The sequence below is a fragment of the Bombus vancouverensis genome, chromosome 17, assembly GCF_051014615.1.
Source record: "Bombus vancouverensis nearcticus chromosome 17, iyBomVanc1_principal, whole genome shotgun sequence".
NCBI classification, from domain to species: domain Eukaryota; kingdom Metazoa; phylum Arthropoda; class Insecta; order Hymenoptera; family Apidae; genus Bombus; species Bombus vancouverensis.
The window spans coordinates 4,204,094-4,224,217 of NC_134927.1; the positions used below are offsets into that span (position 1 = coordinate 4,204,094).

Genomic DNA, 20,124 nt, shown 5'->3' on the forward strand with positions numbered 1-20,124 from the left:
ATTTTTATCATTAAACGTACACAATCCCAAATTGCATAACCCAAAATTCGTCGAGAATTTTCTTTCATCGGAGAATAATGGTTTTCTTCTAAACGTACTTTTCGTTCGTTCAACGAATAGGCGGAAATTATGCAAATTTAAAATCTGATATCGTAAACGCGCCTCTTCCTCAAAAATGAAATTCGATTCGAACGCTTGGCAAATAATTCTATCGTAAACACGTGTACAGCGTTTATGGCGGGAACGAACAACAACAGTATTTGTTATGATAAGTTAGCCTCTCATAGCATGTTGACACCATATTGACATGATGTATATGAAACGTAATACTACATACGACACGCGTAAATCCTGTGCTGTGTGCAATATAGTAACTGTACCTAATATGGAAGCAGCGCCTAATATGGAACACACTGCAATATCTGGCCGAGTAACTAGCGACATCAGTCAGCAAAGCGTAAAATATTTCGTCAAAAGAAAGAGAACAAGCATGTTCGCATCTCAGCTTCGCTTGGAAATCTGTCATCCAATCCAAGTTGATTATATCAGTGCTCGAAAGCGTATGAAATCTCTTGAGAGGTGAGTTAAATAGTAAAATCTCTTACTGCAGGCAAATTTAAAAAAAAACGTGTTTCTTCAAACGAAATTTAATGTGAAATTTATCTGCTTTTTAGTATAATGATTAGTTTTCTGATGAAATACGTATGTGGAGCACGTAGAGTGTACGTAATATGGAACAGTAAAATCATCATAAAATTCAACAGTAAGTAATACTGTTACTCGTGACACGGAATTACACGTATTAGGTGTCAAAGATTATCATACAAAAGAGGCGACGATAGTGGAAAGTGGGTTCAGTTTTTTCGTTGTTTTTATTGGGATGACGAACGATGTATCTCGGCTGCGTCCTTCGCGTGTTCAACAGGTAGAAGACAAAAAAGTGGACAAAGATGGAAGATGTTTGTTTGTCTTGATGATTTAAATAAATGTTTATTTCTCATAGGAAAATAAAAGCTTTCTGAGCTTCCTTTACTTTTCTAGCTGCCCCATGTTAGATGCCATTTTCTTAAACTTTTTCTTAAACTATCTTTTTTAAATTCTCTATCTTGACTTCAAGACACTTAAACTTTTGCATAGTTAGCTATCAACAGCCAACTCTGTGGGACGCCGCCTCTGACTGCAACTTTAAAATTACTCACAGCTGGCAAAATATTAGAAAGCTAAGAGTCATTACGAATGCAGATTAGTATGTTTCAAACCGCCAAATCAATAACGAAACTGATATTCTCACAAGGAATGCCCATAAAGAAAGAAGTCACCTAACTTGGCAAATGATTTTAATCGCCACTGCAAGCTCATTGCTACAATCAGAAAAACAGAAAAGGCTAAAAAGGCACCACTTCCTTCAAATATCTATCCTTCAGATTTAGCAGAGCAAGATAGTAAATGGATGTATTCACTTTCAAAAAATATATAAATGGCCATAATTAGTGCTAGATATCATTATTTGATAAATTGTACATAGTTGCAGTTTTTGTGCAGTTGATAAAAAAGCTATTAATATAAGAATGTGTATAAACTTTGTCATGCTTCGACGATAATTTCATCGAAGAAAAGTATGTTTTTCTTTTTGGGAAGCTAAATCCAACCTAACCTCAAATCAGATGCAGTTGCTCTATCATATTAGGTGCAGTTACTTTATCGTATTAGGTGCAATTAACCTAACGCGTATGTAGATGTAATAGGTATATATATATGTTTAAATTTTATCCTTCGCATAATTTGTTTCATTTAAGTATGCTTAACGTTTATTATCTGGAAATTCGATGTGTTTCCTAGTTTTAATACTGCTGTTACTGTTGCGCCATTATTTATTTAAAAATAAAAAAAAAAAAGAAAACGATCGAGGACAAGAAACCTTTAAAGAACTTCCCGATTCAGTAGATCGTTAACTGCTCCTTCCTCAATTTGTAGGGAATTACTTTACAAAATTATTGTCGATAATTTTCGCCTACTTCAAACTGAGAAGTTTCCGAATCCACGTTCGCCCTTTTTCCACAAGTCGAAAGTTCCCTTGTAAATGAGGTAAAACCCATTTTCGCCATTTTCACCAAGAACTACACTGACTACAATGGAACTCCGTTTATATGAACGAAATTTAAGTACTGACTTTAACTTTAGTTGAGCTCCTATTCATCTGAACTGTCGCCGAGTGTCAATCCACTTAGATTAACTGCAGACGAGCAACTTTTATCCGCGCGATGTCAGTGCGATCGTGTGTTTTTCTTTGTTTCCCCAATTCTTTCCGCCAAAGACAACGAAGACAGATATACGATCACAGCGACATCGCGCCGAGAAATCTTGCTCGTCTGCATCGGGCCTCATGTAAACGTCCACCAATAAAGCTAGGTCTGCATTAGCGACAATTTGTCACTCTCAGTCGCATCAATCAAAAGTTCCATTTCTTCTTCTTGTAAAAACGAAAAAGTTCTGCGGTCGTGTCGTCAAATGCGCGCACGTCCGTATAAACGAATGCCCTTCTCGTAAGCGAAAAGACCATCGCGTGACAAATTGTCGCTAGTGCGCGCTTAACCTAAAGCCTAGATCACACTGGCAAATGTTTATCTGCAGACGTGTATTTACAATTTGCGTTTCAAATCGGAGAGAAAAATTCTGACAGACAATAGTGGTATTTTATGGTAGAAAATTTTTTCGTCGTTATAATATTAATTACTTATATTTTTATGATATCCGACCCCGGAACAGTACATACGTATGTATTTATTATTTAAAAATCAGGATTTACAAAATTTAGGGTACTCGTTTTCGTTGTAGAAAGGGACTTGCAAGGACCTGGTGATGGTTATATTTGTACAAAGATAGATTTCGACAATCTGTGTGTTCCATTTCCAACAAATTTCCAATTGTAGAGCAGCCTACATACACTTTTTGGTAATTATCGGCGAACACTGTATGTGGACGAACTGTGTCAGTGTATACACGCCTTTAGGATATAAACGGCACAGGCACGTGTTATGTGACACACTTCCATGTATCGCAGTCGATACAGATTTGCAATATTATTACGTATTCGAGAGCGTACGTTTCGTGGAATCCTCTTATATGAATATTCCTATTAACTGAACGAAAAATCATAGATGGTAGGGAGAAATGGTGGATTCCTACCATATCAACGACCTGGTTATATAAACTAATTTGTTCTCCGATAGGTTCATATAAACAGAGTTCTACTGTATCTGTTTTAACTCAGGTGTTTCGTCGCACACGCTTCAGGGTATTAAAAAGGAACGATAAAAGGGGATAAATAAATAAACAGACAGGCATTTAAACAAAATAATCCGTGAATTTATTAAAAATAACACAGGAAAGAATAAAGGAAATGACAAACAACAAATCAGGACAATGAAGCCGCACTAACCGGTTAGGACGATCATCTAATTAATCAATTAGTAAATCTGCTAATCGTAACTTAGCTAGTAGCGTATCACAACCGCGGGCGCTCCTCTCGGTACCTATTTCTTTTACATTTTTAGCTTTCGAGAGAAGACCATCGGTATCGCCATCACTTCAATTTTATTATTTCTTCTCTTACGTAAATCAACTCTTACGTCCCGTATTCCACTTATCCATCAGCTTTTACAATTTTCATGCGGATAAGTCCAAAAACGCTTGGTATCGCCGTTTCGACGATAGAAATAAAAAAGAAACACGGATGAATACACAAGTTTGTTTGAAAGATACAATATCTCGATCTACTGCCACATCTTGCAAAATATTCTCCGCATAATGTAATTATTAAAATCACATCGTTTCGTTGTACAGATTATCATAGACTTATGTGCACGAAATATTTTGCAACATAGATTGGCAGTTTAATTCTATCGTCGATAGCCCGTAGAATTTCTAGGTAACTGTTTACACTTTAATTCACAGTAGCTTCAACATATACAATATCAAACTAAACTTGATGGAAATATTCGACCAATTGTCGGCAAATAAAGCTTCTCAGTTCACCCATATGACGCAAATATTTCGACTCCATACAGTTTCTCTGAATATCGCTACAATTTCCGTTGTTCAAACCAAGTCTATTTTTTTACGCAATTTTATAACTCCAGCTCTGGTAAAACTGCTATCTGGCAGTCCATCTTCAACGATCTTGTCCTTCACGTATCGTTCGTTTGCTGCAAACAATGACATAACCGAAAAATCACAATTTTAGATTTGAATGTCCTGAACTGCTATAGTGTCGTGGTGATGCAATAGCGACACAGCTGCCCTCGCGCGGTGAATGCTCCAAGTTCACTTGCACGACTCCACCAGCACAAAGTGTTTTTTCTCTACCAATAACTCAAAAACTACAAATATTGAACTATGTCATTGTTGCAGCGAAAGAACGATATGTTATCAAGGTAATCCTCTTCGGTGACCTTTGAAAAGTTCTAATCGTGTCTCGTTGTTCGTTAAAAAACTACTAACAAAATAGCTTTCGTAAGTAAAACTTATATTTTTCAACAGTGAGTACACATTTCAGCTGTATATGTATATACAGTGTATATACATGTTTTATACTAATATTCCCACATTTAAAGTTTTGTTTAGATTTAGGTTAGGAATTTCATTCATGTTGGCTGCGCACTTTGAGCCATAACCTAACCTAAGCCTCTTTCCTATCAGAGGAAGAAACGCATAAATGCCAAGGTCAACATGGAGAAATTAACAAAAGCGTGGGCGAACCGTGAGAATTACTACGAGTCTCTTAATTACGTTGTCATAACTAGGTTTAGGTCAGGTTTGAGCATTTTAACTTAGCTCTAACCTTAATTAATGTAGACCAAAGTATCATAGACCCACAATTTTTACCTCGTAATTTTTTAAGGAACAACGAGCAACATCTAAAATCTTTTGAAGGCCACTAACATATATCCTGGGTCCCCTAAACAACAGTTTTACCTAACTTTTTATTGAATCATACAATTTCATTGGGAAATTTTTTATTTTCCATTGCAACCAGAAATAAGAGAATACAGTAGCAGTAAAATGGAGAGGAGTCGAGCTAGCGTTTCTCAACCAACGATTCAGATGGAAATTGAATTTTACTGCAAGAATTTCAAACACGAAATTGGTTTTATCGCGTGGCTGAGAAGCACCGGTATATGCAATCAACTTATACGGATATACATACGAGTGAACGACCATTTCCAGAATGTCTACATATCCTTTACTTAAATAATAGTATTCTTATCGATAAAGATGAATAGTAGTAGATTTAGTTCTTCGATAGTAATCAAATCGCATTTCGTCATTAAGAAAGAAACGTTCAAAGATTTAAGGCAAAAGAGAATTTTTTCACGATCACTTAATTATTCGAGGGGAATAAATAAGTCATCGACAATAGTTTCTCAATTTTTAATTAATTTCATATACCTGACATTCGACAGAATAAACGATAAAAAAAATTCATAAATTGTTCGTTCCCGGTTAACTATATCATATATGTTCATTTATTTATAAATAAATAAAAAGAAAAAATTGTTTCTTTCAACGTTATTTCCATACTAGTGACTTGTCTCGATCACGCATTCGTATGTTATTTGCGATTAAGTATATCAGAGAACTTGAATTAATAATAAAGAAATAAATTAATGATTAAAGAATAGGATTTCAAAATATTTCCTTCGTATAAATAAACAATGTTATAGTTAATAAATATTTATTATCTCTATCTGTTTTATCACACGGTAACTATATAGAAGTTTTTCTTTGGGGAAATAAATCAGTATTTTAAGGAATATATTTATTAACGCATCACTTATACATCGCGTTCGATAATCCGTAATTAACCGATACGAGGCGTATTAATTTATCGATTCGCTTCCGACGAATTTAATTTACTGCGGGAACTTTGTCACGGTTGTATTTTACAAACGCTTTATTTTCACGTTCGACAGATTTATTAATTTTTATTGCCAACGACGCTATTCAGGAAGTTGTTAAGTCATTCGGTTTTAGAAATGTACACAACTAATGGATCAAGTTAAAAGTGAAAATACACGATGTGAAAGAGAAATCGACGAAGTTTAATATAAACGCTCGAAGAGAAAATATACATCTCTTTTCGCGGATGTTTACGAGAATCTTAGCTCTATCGACAAACACCGTACGAACAAAATTTAGAATCCAGCGAGTTTTCAATTTCCGAGGTGATGTCCAGTTAATCAGCGCCACTTTCCACTCTAATTAGGGATGTAAGTTCATTAAGAAAAATGCTCGGTCAACAACGAACCCGCGGATCACATTCACCAATTCGCTCGTTTACCGAAACCTCCCATCGACGATTTTTTTTGTAAATAACAATTGGAGTCTAAAGGTATATAAATATTTTCAACTATCGTGCACTTGTTTATGGTAAATCGTCGATGAAAATATTCCTCTAAACGATCACACGAGTTTTAAATCACAACCCTTCTCATCGTCCCTTTTCTCGTTAACTTCGAGATAAAGTTCGTTTTTCTTCTCATTCGAAACATCCTCCGATTATTTTCAATTACGAATATACCTTTAATTAGAATCAGAATTAATCAGTCAGAATTAATGTACGTAGCTTGTACGATACGATAGAAATTTTTAAAAAATTGCAAAAAGGCAATAAGTAACACTCTTCTTTTTACAAACACAATCACAGAATTTTACAATTCCCTCTATCGCTATCCACACCGTTAAAATTCACGTTGAAACATGTTTCGATGCTTCGACGTCTACGTTTCACGAAATCTGTTCAGTTTCAGTTCGCCTCTACGTTGTCGGTTCTTCTCAATTTATAACCTGATGCCAATGTTGCAACGCGTGTTTCGACGTGTCTGATTATTTTCCAACTCCAGTATCATCATCGACAACAGGAGGTCTGTTCGTTGTAAAAAGATAGAAACTTAAAAATCTAAAAAGAAACGCGCGAGAAGATGGCCAACTGAAAGAAACAGGTTTCCTAACCTCGCGTTGTTGATGGAACTAAAAACGAACGAACCGATCGATTATAGAAATTATTTGCGTATGGATCACCCTGTTTCTCAACATCTACTGGATAAAGTTCAGCCAAAAATACGATGATAACGAATCTGCTGTAAATTAAGTAAACTAAATCGGTAATGCCCTCTGCACGTTGAAACTTGTGTCCCAATAAGGTTATGGTCGCCAACTAAGATTGGATTATTGTGTTGTTGGTTGGGTTCCTGTATCGATACAAGTTGCTTCTGATGTCTATCTGTCGAGGCTTAATTACATAATTGTAACACGTGCCATGAAACTTAAGACTCGATGCATGTAACATGTTGCAAGTGTATATGGGCCTTTACACTTAAGCCGAATTTACACTGTTTCAGTTTGGAGGAACATCGCGGATGAACTTGTTTCCATCAGTGGCTCATTCGAGGATAAAAGCAGCGTTCATCGGCCGTGTTCCTCCAAAGTGAAGCTGTGTAAATTCCACTCCAGCCTTGAGGAAACAAGCTACAAAGCCGGCGGATCGTCGGAATTCTTTCACTTCTGGACGAGGCTGTTTCTCAGAAGCTTCAATCTGCGTTAAACGGATCGGTGCTAAGTGTAACAGTGTGAATAGCGACAACCCAGCTCGTGCAAACTTCAACACTCTCGATCTTTCTAATATCCATCTTAAATCACATGAAAAGGGGAAAAAAGAAGAAAAAATAAAAAGCATATAAACATATCTGTTAACGCAACGTGATACGTTACAACATCAATTAGCTATTCTGTTAAATATGAAGAAAACACTTAGGAAAGGAAAGAAGATAAAACTTCTAATTTCGAAGATCTATCCCCGGAAACTGATTTGTGCATATGCTCGATTTCTCGATTCTTTGTTGACCATGACGTTCTCGTAATTTATTTCAATTAATACGACTAATTATATAGATACATCTACTTAGGCTTAGATAATTCTATGTAAGGCATGGAGTATGTCATCTCGTTATCTGGTATCTAGATTATTCGTATATCTTTATAAATTTCTTGTTGTTCCTCTCACACACGCACACACGCCCCATTTCTCAATTTTTCCCTCGGCATTTTTTTTTTTTTTTTGCCCTTTTGTTCAACAAGAAACAATCGCGCGTTTCCTACCTGTCAGGTCGAAAAAAAGTTATATTTCCCCCTCCCCTCCGCCTTTCCAACATTCTCTCGATAATTTAAAATTCATTAATAAATTTCTAAACTATAGTCGAGAAACATTTCAGTTTTTACTTTCAATTATGTTCGATCGAGTTTTGAATTTACGTTCGAGTGTTTCGGCCGACAAAAACCGATTAATTAAAACCGTTGCCTTCGGTGATTCCCAGTATCGACCCACCGCTCTGATAGAATCGCGTTTTCACGGAATCCAGATTGTTATTTGTTTATTTAATCTTGCCGACCAATTGTTAGTGTGCATCTATGTGTATGTGGCCTATGGTTGCACGGCGGACACAGAGCAGAGAGAAGATATTTTCGGTAACTGCTTAACCATACGATCAGCCAGCCCGTTATTCCCCATTCGAATCACAAGGAATAGCTCGCCAGCTGGTAACACATTCGTCTCTGCGCGAATTCTATTTTCTCTAGAGTAAAAGTCCCATGAATTCTCTGCCCTAAGTAAATTAGCTCGTTGATCAATGACTAATTTATCGGTTACCTAATATTCAATAATTAACAATAATTAAAGCTTACCGAGAGAGGTTAATTAACGGCTGAACTTTATTTCGCAGGATCGACAATTATTGTCTTTTCTTCTTTTGCTGACTGGCTATTTTCCACGCGAAGGATTCGATAAATATGAGTTTTAAGGCGAGAAACCTTAATGGATAACAAATTATCAGCATTGCAAAAGTACTTTGCACGTCCCTTTATTGACGCCATGTTGCTTCTGTTTCTCAACCAATTGGCTTGCACTGATGAGGATTCAACTGAACTTCATTGAAGATTAATTTTTTTTTGGAAGAAACTAATACATTTTTGACCCTTCCCATTTAAAAACTGTTTTTTAAGAAGATCAGTAAAATACAAAATTTTCTACTTTAGTAGCAATGATCCCAGTCCAATCCCATGTACAAGGATCGTCGCTTATCTAACAGCATCAGACTAGCATTCACACAATTTACATATTTTACGTGTTTTCATAGAAGTTTGTCCATTTAACGACAACAGCACAGCATCGACGATTCTCCCTATCATCTCGATAGTAATCTGAATTAGGTTAGGTTTACTGCTGATAACGCGTTGGTGACGAACAGGGTTAGCTTAATCACTTGAATTTTTTATAATTATTTATTTAATCAGTTCAAGACCCATAATTACTTCAGTTGGTTTAATTTTATGTATATTATAAATATCGTAAATAGGATTTTATTGTCCTGCATCTGCCTTAGACGTACTGTCAATTTTTCTACGGACGTTAATTGCTACTCCAAATTTTGTATTTCGTTTTTGTATATTTTCTATTTTTTCTTTTTTTTTTTATAATATATGATATCGTGCCGTTGATATTTGAGAGTATCGATTTTTTTACATCTCCAATTATCTGTTTACACATACAATGCATCAAATGCACCTTCGCTTCTTCGTAATTTCAAACTTCTTTAGTATTTTCTTCCTCTTTTTCTATTATCTTTCCCTTTATCAAGGTGTAATGCTACTATGCTAGAAAATTTCGACAGTTTGTAAAGTGGACGATAGGTGTGAATCTCACGTGTTGAAGACGTATGAGCAGCTGAATGTCGTTACGTCATCGTTGTGCTATTAAATGGACGATGAACTTAAAGAATAACCCGAACCTAATTGATAAATAACCCAATTAATAAATAATCCAATACCCATGATTCAAAATCCCGCCACAAGGTGGCCACCATTCACGTGCATTTATTCACAGCCAGCGACACTCATTGGACGAATCGTGTATAGAAGTCAATATGGCGTCAAAGCAAGGTATAGAATAACCTAAAAATACTCGGCTTTACACAGTCATAACTTTTGAACTAGTGTCTGCCGCGCCTTAAAGCTGCATTTTTAGATTCTACAGGACGAAAACTACAAGATTGCAAGAAACAAAGTCAATAATCCTTGTTCTGGCAAAATAAAGTTCAACCTAATTAATTATTTGTTAATTATCCGTTACTAACGTAACCATCCATCACAAAAGTTTCTGTCTTTCGTTACTCCTAATTATTATTCTTATTATTCTTCTCCTTATTTATTATTATTATTTTATTTACAAATTATTTCGCCTTATAAAAAACAACTAATCAGAAGTGTAACAATTAGAACTCTAACGATAGAAAATAATCGCTCCTTCACGAGGTACGTGAACGTTGATTGAGGAAACGAAATGCACGTCGAAATCGATCGAATCGTTTAATAATTAATCCAGTTCAAATCGAAAGCAACTGTCAGATAATATCGAAACAATTTGGAAAAATTTATTATTTAAAAATCTAACGGCAAGTAAATATACGGTCAGGAACAAAAGTGGACAAATGGGAGAAACGGTGTTCGATAAAGCTCCATTAAAATAGTATTAATCTTACATATTTAAATCTGATTTATAATATATCCTCTTAATCAATAACTGAAATTAACAAACCTATAATAAATATAAACGTACAAGCAAAATAATGACAAGTAAGTAGACTGTGGAAAATCGTGTTTGACAAATAAGATAGTCGATTAAGAGGACATTTCCGATCCTGTTATTCAGGACATCAAACGTATTTAATTTAGAACAATCAAAAAGAACTTCTAAATTAAATTTATATTTAATGTAATATAAATATAATATAATATAACATAAATTACATTTTCATCTAAAATTAAACTTCTTTGCTTTATCATCAATGAATGTTTCATTTTTGTATATTTACTTTGTATACATTTTTGTGTACACACAACAGAAATGGCGTCAAATTTGTGCAGACAAAATGAGAATGGAGAAAGTTTGAGGAACGCTGGTATAAAGGAATTTCTCATGACACATCAAATTGGTGATTTAGTATCTATAAATACAACCATGAATGCACATAAGTACACTGATATAACAAAAGAAAATTTAAAAGTGACAGGCTTAAGAATTGGTCTCAAAGAAGTGTTCATTCTACAACAAGAAAATGATCCTAGACACACTGCCAAGGAAAGTAAAAAGCTTCCTCAAGATTCAAATATTCAATTGCTTAAGTGGCTATCAACAAGGTTTCAAGTAATTCAATTGGCAACTTGTGGAGTTCATTGGATGCTGAGATTACATTGGATAAGAGATATGATAGAATACATTTGGTAAAAATTATTAGAAAGTATTGATAGAAATTATAACTTCATAAATAAGAAACTTCACAAATTGCAGGTATATTTTATATTGCAGAATATTCTAAACAGAATTTCTAGCAACCCTGACCAATTTGCAGTGGTAGCTATGTATCCATATTACCTGTTAGTGTTTTGTAATATGTCTATATATATCTTCTTTTTTTTTTTCTCTCTTTTTGTTCTTCTGAATAGCGTTTAATACCGGGTGTGTCCAAAAAGTAATGAGAAAGACTTCAGTAAGAAACAGTGCAGTAAATTCTACCACTATTTTTGTTCTCCAACAATTGGCTGACAATTCATTAAAAGATTTTGCTCTGCTGGAAATATAAATAACGATTTCGATCATTGATTAAATCATTCATGTATACTTATGTGTACATATATACATGCGTGTATGTAGGTATATTATATAAATTAGGCAGGTGTTTATATAAATCGTATATAAATATATGTAAGATCAATACTATTTTCAACCTTATTGACAACCATTTTTACCACTTGTCCACTTATTTTTTCTTTTTCCTTTTTTTTTTTTTTTTTATTTTTGTTTCCGACTGTACGAATTTACAACGCGAACAATTTTGTTTTATTCAGTTTCGGTAAAATCGTTTCTAAATTTTTGTATAAATTGTATACAAAATCTTATTGCTCGAAACTGGTTTTTAATCGACGACCGATGTACATCTGATTCTACGGGCAACTTTCGTTAATGAAAGAAAATTATTCCCATCGATAATTTTCAGTCGCAATACATAAAGACATCCGAGAACGATCAAAGTTGCGAACCTTCCACGGTAATTTCACTCACTAACCGCTAATTTAGAAAATTTATTGCTAGATTCATTTTCTTACGTGTAAAATTTCCTCCCAAATATTTTATCATCGATATTCCTCTTCACTTACACAACACGATCGATCGATATATTTCATTAAATTAATGTATATTTATATATGTATATATTAATATATAATAAAACGACTATGAATAATGCAAATGTTGAATATTCTTTGTTACTGCAGCTAAAGAAATCGGACATCGATAAAATTAACAGACTCGTAACGAACTAATATATTTTCTCTAAATGTTTACACAACGTCTCTAACGTTTAAATAAAATTATGAAATTCCATTCATCTACATATATAACTGATAATAACATTTTAACAAAACATTTATATACATATCAGTTTAAAATCACCTATCATTTCCGATGACAACAAAAAATTAATAAACATGTGAAACCGTAAAAAGTGTCCGAAAGAATTTTTTTTTTAAGAAACTTTCGACAAAACCATGGTTAACACGAGATGTATTTTCACCTCTAGTTTTCAAATAAAACAGTCAAGAAATAATTTCACGTTGGAAACGATTTATCGAGATCGATTCATCTTTCAAATAAATTATTTTCCCATGAGGATTATCGAAATCCGATGATGGAATCACTCAACTAAAGAACGAAATATTTTCCATTAATAGTTTAAAATTTGTATCTGTTAGGCCTCGCAATTAAGTTAATCGACGTTTTGCCACAGGCTTGGCTTAACGATACCGATCGATCGAACAACAATTAATTGCACATTTCGTTAATTGTTCGTTTGCAAACAATGTTGAGCATCATTGAATAAATCTTGACGTAAATAATTATTTACAGAGGCATTGTTTATTTGAAAGTTCGAATGAAAAACAGAGATAAATTATTTGTTATTTGGACAATTCTAAATGCATTGTTTATAAAGTAATCAAGTTAATTGTTATTTACAGGTACAATTGTATTCGTTATTTTTATTTATTTTTATTTACGATTTATTAACAAGTACATTACTGTAAACGACAGTTTGTAATTTTTAATCATGTTCGTTAGTTGTGACAAAATTAAACAGGTCTTTTGACAATTAGTTTGAAAGGCGAGTAGTTTCAGAAGCAAATGGACAAAACAAGAATGGAAAATTATTTATTAATACATGATCGTTTATCGTGTAATTAAATTCAAACTAAAAATAAAGTTTCATTGGTAAATAAGAAATAATAGAGAAATTATTTCTCGCATTGTTCAAGTGACTTCCATTTTCTAAGAAATTTCATTCTTACTCGCAATTCGAACAGTATTTCAATTTTCTATTTACTGCTCAATAGTTAAACAAAGTTTTGCCCAACACTGCAAGTACACCACAAATTCGATAAAATAACAATTTCTAATTAATTCCCCGATCAATTTCATTTTCAACGTAACCTGTATAACAGAAATTAGAAAATAGATTGAGGTTAGGTTGAAGTTAGGTTAGAAAATGGAGACGAATCGATCTCGATAAGGAGAAGGATACTGCGCAACTTTGTATATACATCAAATGTTATTATTTAATTCGAGTTTCTAATTGCTTCAGATTAAAACAACGAATTAAGCGGTAAAGTTAAAATAATCCGGATTAAAACCGCGAAAGTGATCAATCGATTTTTCCCCGTTGAAATACCATGTTTCATTTGTTTCAACCTGTCATAGGCCTTGTAAAAATTATTTACCTATTTATGTATATATATATATATTTTTCTATGTTATATATATATATATATATTATCACCAAATCAACAAATAAATATCCTAAATATATTAAATATCGTATAATATATGCTCTCCCAACAAATAATATATAAGTTCTCATCTATTCTCGTTAATAATAATTCAATATAATTATATGCGTGCGTATGCATTTGTATACATATACGTATCTCTGTATACACACACATACACACATATGAATTTATTTGTTTGTTTATTTATTTTCATTTATATTTATATGTATGTATATATATATATTCTTCATTTCTTTAATTTTTCGGTTTATTTACCTATTTACTTGTTTAAACTTTAGGCGTTTTCCTATACGAAAATTGCTACCCTCACATCCCGGGTAGTTGTCCCTTTTGTTTTACCTTTTTCGTTATTCAGTTTACACAGATGGAGAATTTCTAGTAAAGTCTGACGAAAAAATAGTAATCAACGTCTTGTTACAATTACCCCTTGGTACGTTTATCGACTGGCGAGGAAAAACTACAATTTGCTAAAATACTAAAATAATAATTTGTCAAATTAAGAAACAGACGACGATGCGATTAGGCCAAGTTACGCAGAAATCTGGCAGTCCTCGAAATGGCAACAAGATTAGTTAAACGTATCACGGATCCCACAATTTTGTGAAGCTCACTTTGCAAAAGATTACCAACTCATGAAACAACTCTTACAACTGTACGATTACTAAAACTACCGCAACCACAGTTCCATTTTAGGCTTATAATTATTCTGCAGAAAACTTCCAAACCATATATTAACTATGTTACTAAATAAGCCATTGAAAATGGTAAAATTGTAAAACAACAACAGGAAATAAAATATATTCAACAGAGGTAAAGCTATCTTTTTAAAGTTAAAATCGTGAAACTAAAACTCGAGTGCAGATCATCGAGAACTGATGGCCTTCTGCATAACTTGGCCCATAACTTGTGAGTTTAAAAATTCTATTAATTCAGACAATATCCCAGAAAAAGATTGGTCAAAAATGGAACTGCAAAACTCAAGCATATCATAATATCTGGTAAAAAAATGTTTCAATTTTACGATCAAATATTTTATCGATATCATGCAATAAAAAGTTGAAAGTTTGAAAAATGTAAATTAATAAAGATATAAAAATTCATGTAAGTAATTAAAGGGACATTTCTACTGAACAGCTTGGTACTTTAGCAGGTAATTTTTCCTCTTTCGTTTATTAATCTGAAATCGATTAACACCACACTTTTCGACTGCATGTTGTACGTTCTTTGAATGTTATATTAAAAAGAAACATAACCTCTGTTACAGTTATCTTCGCAAAGAAAGTTAACCAAGAATTAGTTAATCGAAACTGCGCCCTTATCATCCTAATTACAGTAGAACCTCGATCATCCGAACCCCTGTCATCCGAATTTCCTATTACCCGTACGTTCCATTATCCGAACACATTTAGCATCATGTAAGAAGTTCAATCCTTTACAGGAATTTTTGTCAACGACCAACGACACTACTGGCGAGAACACGATACAACTTCACAAGCAATTAGGTTTACAAGATTGCGGTTATGAGATGGCATATGCTTGGTTGGGCATCAGATGTGTGACACTGAGAACAGCATGGAGAAAACTAGTGAATTACATTGAAGACACTATACAGGACGAAGTGGAAGATAATATTACGACAGACGTAGAGGAGACTCTTTCTGCATTGAACGCAATAGGTTTTGGTTATTGCAACAGCCCCGACGTAATAGATTTCCTTCTTCGATTGACTATGGTGCTAATGTTACGTGTGCTTCGAATAACGAATTAATTGAAAAGCGAATATAATGGCAATAATGATATTTCTCGACGTTTTGTAGCATTTGAGTCCTCAGACATAATCTATGCAGAAAAGAAACGTAACTTTGCCGAATGAAATCTGCTAAAACAGCTACGTGATTTAGAAACTAAACAGATCATATTTAATTTCAGTATCGATATTGCTGTTATTAGGTTGGCCAATAAGTAACATCGTGTTTTCACGCCACCTGGCGTTCTGTTGTCTCGAAGTAACGATGTGGTGTTCCTAACCTCACAAATCGGGTCATAAATCAGCTGATGGCGCCTCTGACGAAGAGACGTATAATTGAGCAAACTGTGTCGTTAAAAAGCACCACACAAACGACAAAAAAGGTTTGCAATGTGCACGATGATGATGCTATAAGTGTAAAAGTGATGCAAATGGTTGTTTATGAGATTTCGTAGTGGAGATTTCACGGTATGCGAAGAGAAACAGCCTGGTACATCCGTCGAAGTTGATAATGACAAATTATCGACTGTTGATAAGCAGACAGATTACTGAGATGTTGAAAGAAGCGGAATCTAACGTTTGAAATCACTTACATCAACTTGTAATAGTTTCCTGATACGAGACGCTTGATGCAAGAGTAGTGTAAATGAATCTTTTGCCTATTTAATGTAACAATACAGCTTGAAAACATAATCTTCATTCTATTTTGTCAAGAAGTCATGTAGTAAGATAATAATAATAAAGTCGTGTAATAATAATAAGTCGTGGATAGAAGAATATGTGAAAATCAGCCACTCGACCCCTCACAGAAATTTTACTTTATCCCTCGTTATTTAGTAATCAACTTTTTTCAATCAATTTACATCATTTTTGCATTAAACGGCTCATATGGCATTTAGGTTCCGTACAAATTGCCAGAAAGAAACATAACGGATAGAATTGTGATTCGCTATTGAAACGTTAGGAAAACGAGCCATTTCTAAAGTGAATTGTCACAGTTGATGAGAAATGGGTCACCTACAATAATGCTCTACGGGAAAGGCATTGGACTAAGCCGAGATCAATTGCATTAACAACTTCCAAGTCCAAGTTTATAGCCTGAGAAGATCACACTGTGTGTATGGTGGCATTGCAAGGGAATAGTGTATTACGAGCACCTAGCACAAGATGGGACTATAAATTCTACGAAATGTTGTAAGCAATTGGACCGGCTAAAGGTGAATATCGAGGAGAAATGGCCAGGAATAGCGAATAGAAAAGAAGTCATTTTTCACCACGACGATGAGAGACCATACGTCTCGTAGCAAACTCGACAAAAACTGAGGCAATTCAATTGGGATGTGCTCTGATACCTTTTCATCTCTTCTCTGACATAATATCCTTAAATCGTCATTTGTTCAGATCTTTACAAAATTCAGTGATAAAAATGTTGATTCTTCGAGGGCCTGCGAAATGCACGTGTCCATGTTCCTTGCAGAAAAAGATGAGTTTTGGAAGAGTGGAATTACTGTCCACACGATGGCAGAATTTGGTCTGTGGACCAAAACGGGCACTACGTTGCTGAATAAAGTTTCTCAATAAAAACGCAAAGTGACTATCTTTTTGTACAAAAGGTACAATATTACTTATTGGTCAACCCAATATTTATTTACATTTTTGAAATATATAGAACAAAGGTGAGCTTTCAAAGACGAATATCTTACTTAATTTCATTATTTGTATCGCCATTGTTATAATTTATGTTCTTTCTTGAAACATATAGGACAAATATGAACGTTCAAAGATGAACATCTTTTCGACGATGAACATGTAGCGGCACGCGAGCAGGACAATTCAAACCCTGTTGTTGTTTTGTTTCCGAGTATCATGACCGTTAGGTCACAGGTATTGCAAGGTGTAATGAACTCCGAGCAAAACAATGTCGCCGTTACTTTCAACCGTCCAATGCAGTCGAGTTCAAACTTTCCGACTGTCCCCCGACCAGTATAAATAAACAAACGAAATGACGAGCTAGGAAGTTCAGCGATCGCAGCAGGAGCATTCGGACGCATAGGACGTACATACGGAGTTTCTCGAGATAGCGCGTATTTATTTCGTAAGATTTATTATACCTGGACTTGTGATTTGTGCCGAATTAATTTTTATAGACAATATATATATATTTAATAAATTGCTGACAAACATCAGGAAAGTAACTATTCTATTATTCGATCACACTTATCCTTCAATTAGTCCGGACAACTGAGGTTCTACTATATTTCATTGAATTACATCCTAAGAGGTTGCTACTACCACTACGTTCGTTCGCGAATTATAAACAAAATTGTTTTTCGTTCATAATAAACGATCGTGTTTATTGCAAACGAAATTACTTCTTTTTTTTTTTTGTTCATTTCTAATTATTGATCCTATACGAGTTATATGATTTATTACGAGTTCTTTCGTTATTAAGATCGATTTTTTTTTAAATCCGTTTCGAAGATGATTTTTCTATCAAGTAGGCCGCGTCTGCTTTTTCCTTTAAAAGCATCTCGCTGTTAGGTTAGATGTTTCTTTTTCTTTTTTAAGTTCACGATACTTTTCGTTATTTTATTTACATCTTATCAGCTCTTTGTTCACGAATTGTATTTAACACTGAGAAATTGGAGTTGATAAATTTAAGGCTCGGTTATTTATTATTAATAACGATAGTCGGATGTTTTTAATTATTTTTTTTAAACGAATGTACGTTTCTTTTGAATAATTCTTTACGAAGGTAATATTATTGATTCGTATGATTTTCAACCGATCCTAGCGGTGCTAATTTAAAACACGGCGGTTTAAGGCATAAGGACAACCTTGACATGATCCAAATTATGGAAATCTGGAAATTACGCGATTTAAGACGTCACGTTCTTTCTCAAAGAGACGTTCTTCCCCCGTACCTTCGAAGATTTTTTAATTCTTCACGTAATTGAACTACATCATGTATCAGAATAATCTGGTACTCTGAAGCAATCAACGAATTGATCCTATAACGGCTTTAACTGTCCAAATAGTCTCGGCATTGTTTCATCGAAGGTAAAATATCAATCTACGAAGTAACTCGACTTGGTATTCTGCCTTTGTTACGTCAAAAAGGTATATCTGCAACTTCCGCTTAAATCAAGTCATCGCTGTCAGGCAGCAGAAAAATAGTTGTCCTGTGTGTGTATAGCAAATAAGAGAGTCGTATCTGCGTTAAAACTGAAGATATAACAGTTCATATCCCGGACATATGTGAAATCGATGCCTGGTTGTTAAATGGTGAAAGACACTTTTCTCAAAATCACCTTTCGACCAGATACACCTATTTGAATTAACACGGCAGCATTGATTCCTTCAAGTTCTTGAACTTTTTAACAATAGCGAATCCTTCGTGTAACTCAGTGGTTATGTGGCATATTAACCACGGCCAGATTAAACGGCGTGCCAACTTAATCGAAAATAGTAATTTTCAAGGTGTCGATGCCGAGAGAGGACGAAGCAAGAAGGTTAGTCGCAAGCCGCAAGAAGTCCCCAGATTCGATTGAACGTTGCGAAGTTGTTCGATTATGGCTGCACGTTCAACGCACTTCTACCACCTCTCACTTATCTTCGGGATTTGCCCTTGGTGATCTTTCTGTTTCCTGTCTCTCACTGCGAACAAATATTATCAACCCTTCCAGACTCCTCCTTTTCCTTTCCCTGTTTTGGTATCCTTTCATATACATATATCTAATAAAAGATTTGTGTAAAATTTTTTATTGTGCACTGCCGACCATAAGTACGTGTATACGTGGTTAGGACAGCTGCTGATATTTAGTATAAATTGACTGCTTATCACAGATTTTATTTTCTAGTTATTTTATCATAAATTTTGTTATTCGTGTGTCTTATAAGGTTTATTCAATGAAGTAAATTTAATTACACAAATTTCCCAATAAATATAACGAGTATGTGTCCTAATACGTACTTATGGTCGGCAGTGTAGATACCTATGTTATAAAAGATTATAGTATTAAGAAACGTATATAAAAGACATTCATGAAACACATAAAAATTATATACACGGTGTTTTGTAATAAATTGGCGATATCTAAGAGGCGGATTCAGCACATAATTCGACACCACAATAGAAAAATACTGACATCAACATATCAGTCATTTACTATATAGCAATAATATCACTCGAAAGTCACGATTTTAGGAAACACGAGTTTGAATGTTCCGAATTGTTATCTTCTCCCATATATTCTTTGCAAAAATAGCAATTTGTCTTGGGAAAGTTCGACAGTTTTATATAATGTATTTTTGTGGAATTATTTTGGAGGTTGGTATACGTGAAACGTATGTGGGAAATGCGAAGACTAATGTACTCGAATATTAATTATTTCCTATTATACATATGTAGTATTAAATGTAAA

At 34.1% G+C, this 20,124-nt stretch overlaps 1 protein-coding gene and 1 long non-coding RNA gene across 2 annotated transcripts in view; one reads left to right on the forward strand and one right to left on the reverse strand.

Moving 5' to 3' along the window:
* Window positions 1-434: 434 nt before the first annotated feature.
* LOC117166143 (uncharacterized) lies at window positions 435-1,013 on the forward strand. The gene is made up of 2 exons (XR_013060553.1): window positions 435-579; window positions 675-1,013. It is a non-coding gene; the product is annotated as an uncharacterized LOC117166143 (long non-coding RNA).
* A 2,331-nt stretch (window positions 1,014-3,344) lies between these two features.
* LOC117166056 (uncharacterized) overlaps window positions 3,345-20,124 on the reverse strand; it is an 83,051-nt gene continuing 66,271 nt past the window's right edge. The window contains exon 9 of the mRNA XM_033349679.2: window positions 3,345-19,357. Coding sequence (XP_033205570.1) covers window positions 19,306-19,357 — 52 coding nt within the window. The 3' untranslated portion in view covers window positions 3,345-19,305. The remainder of the gene's footprint in view (window positions 19,358-20,124) is intronic.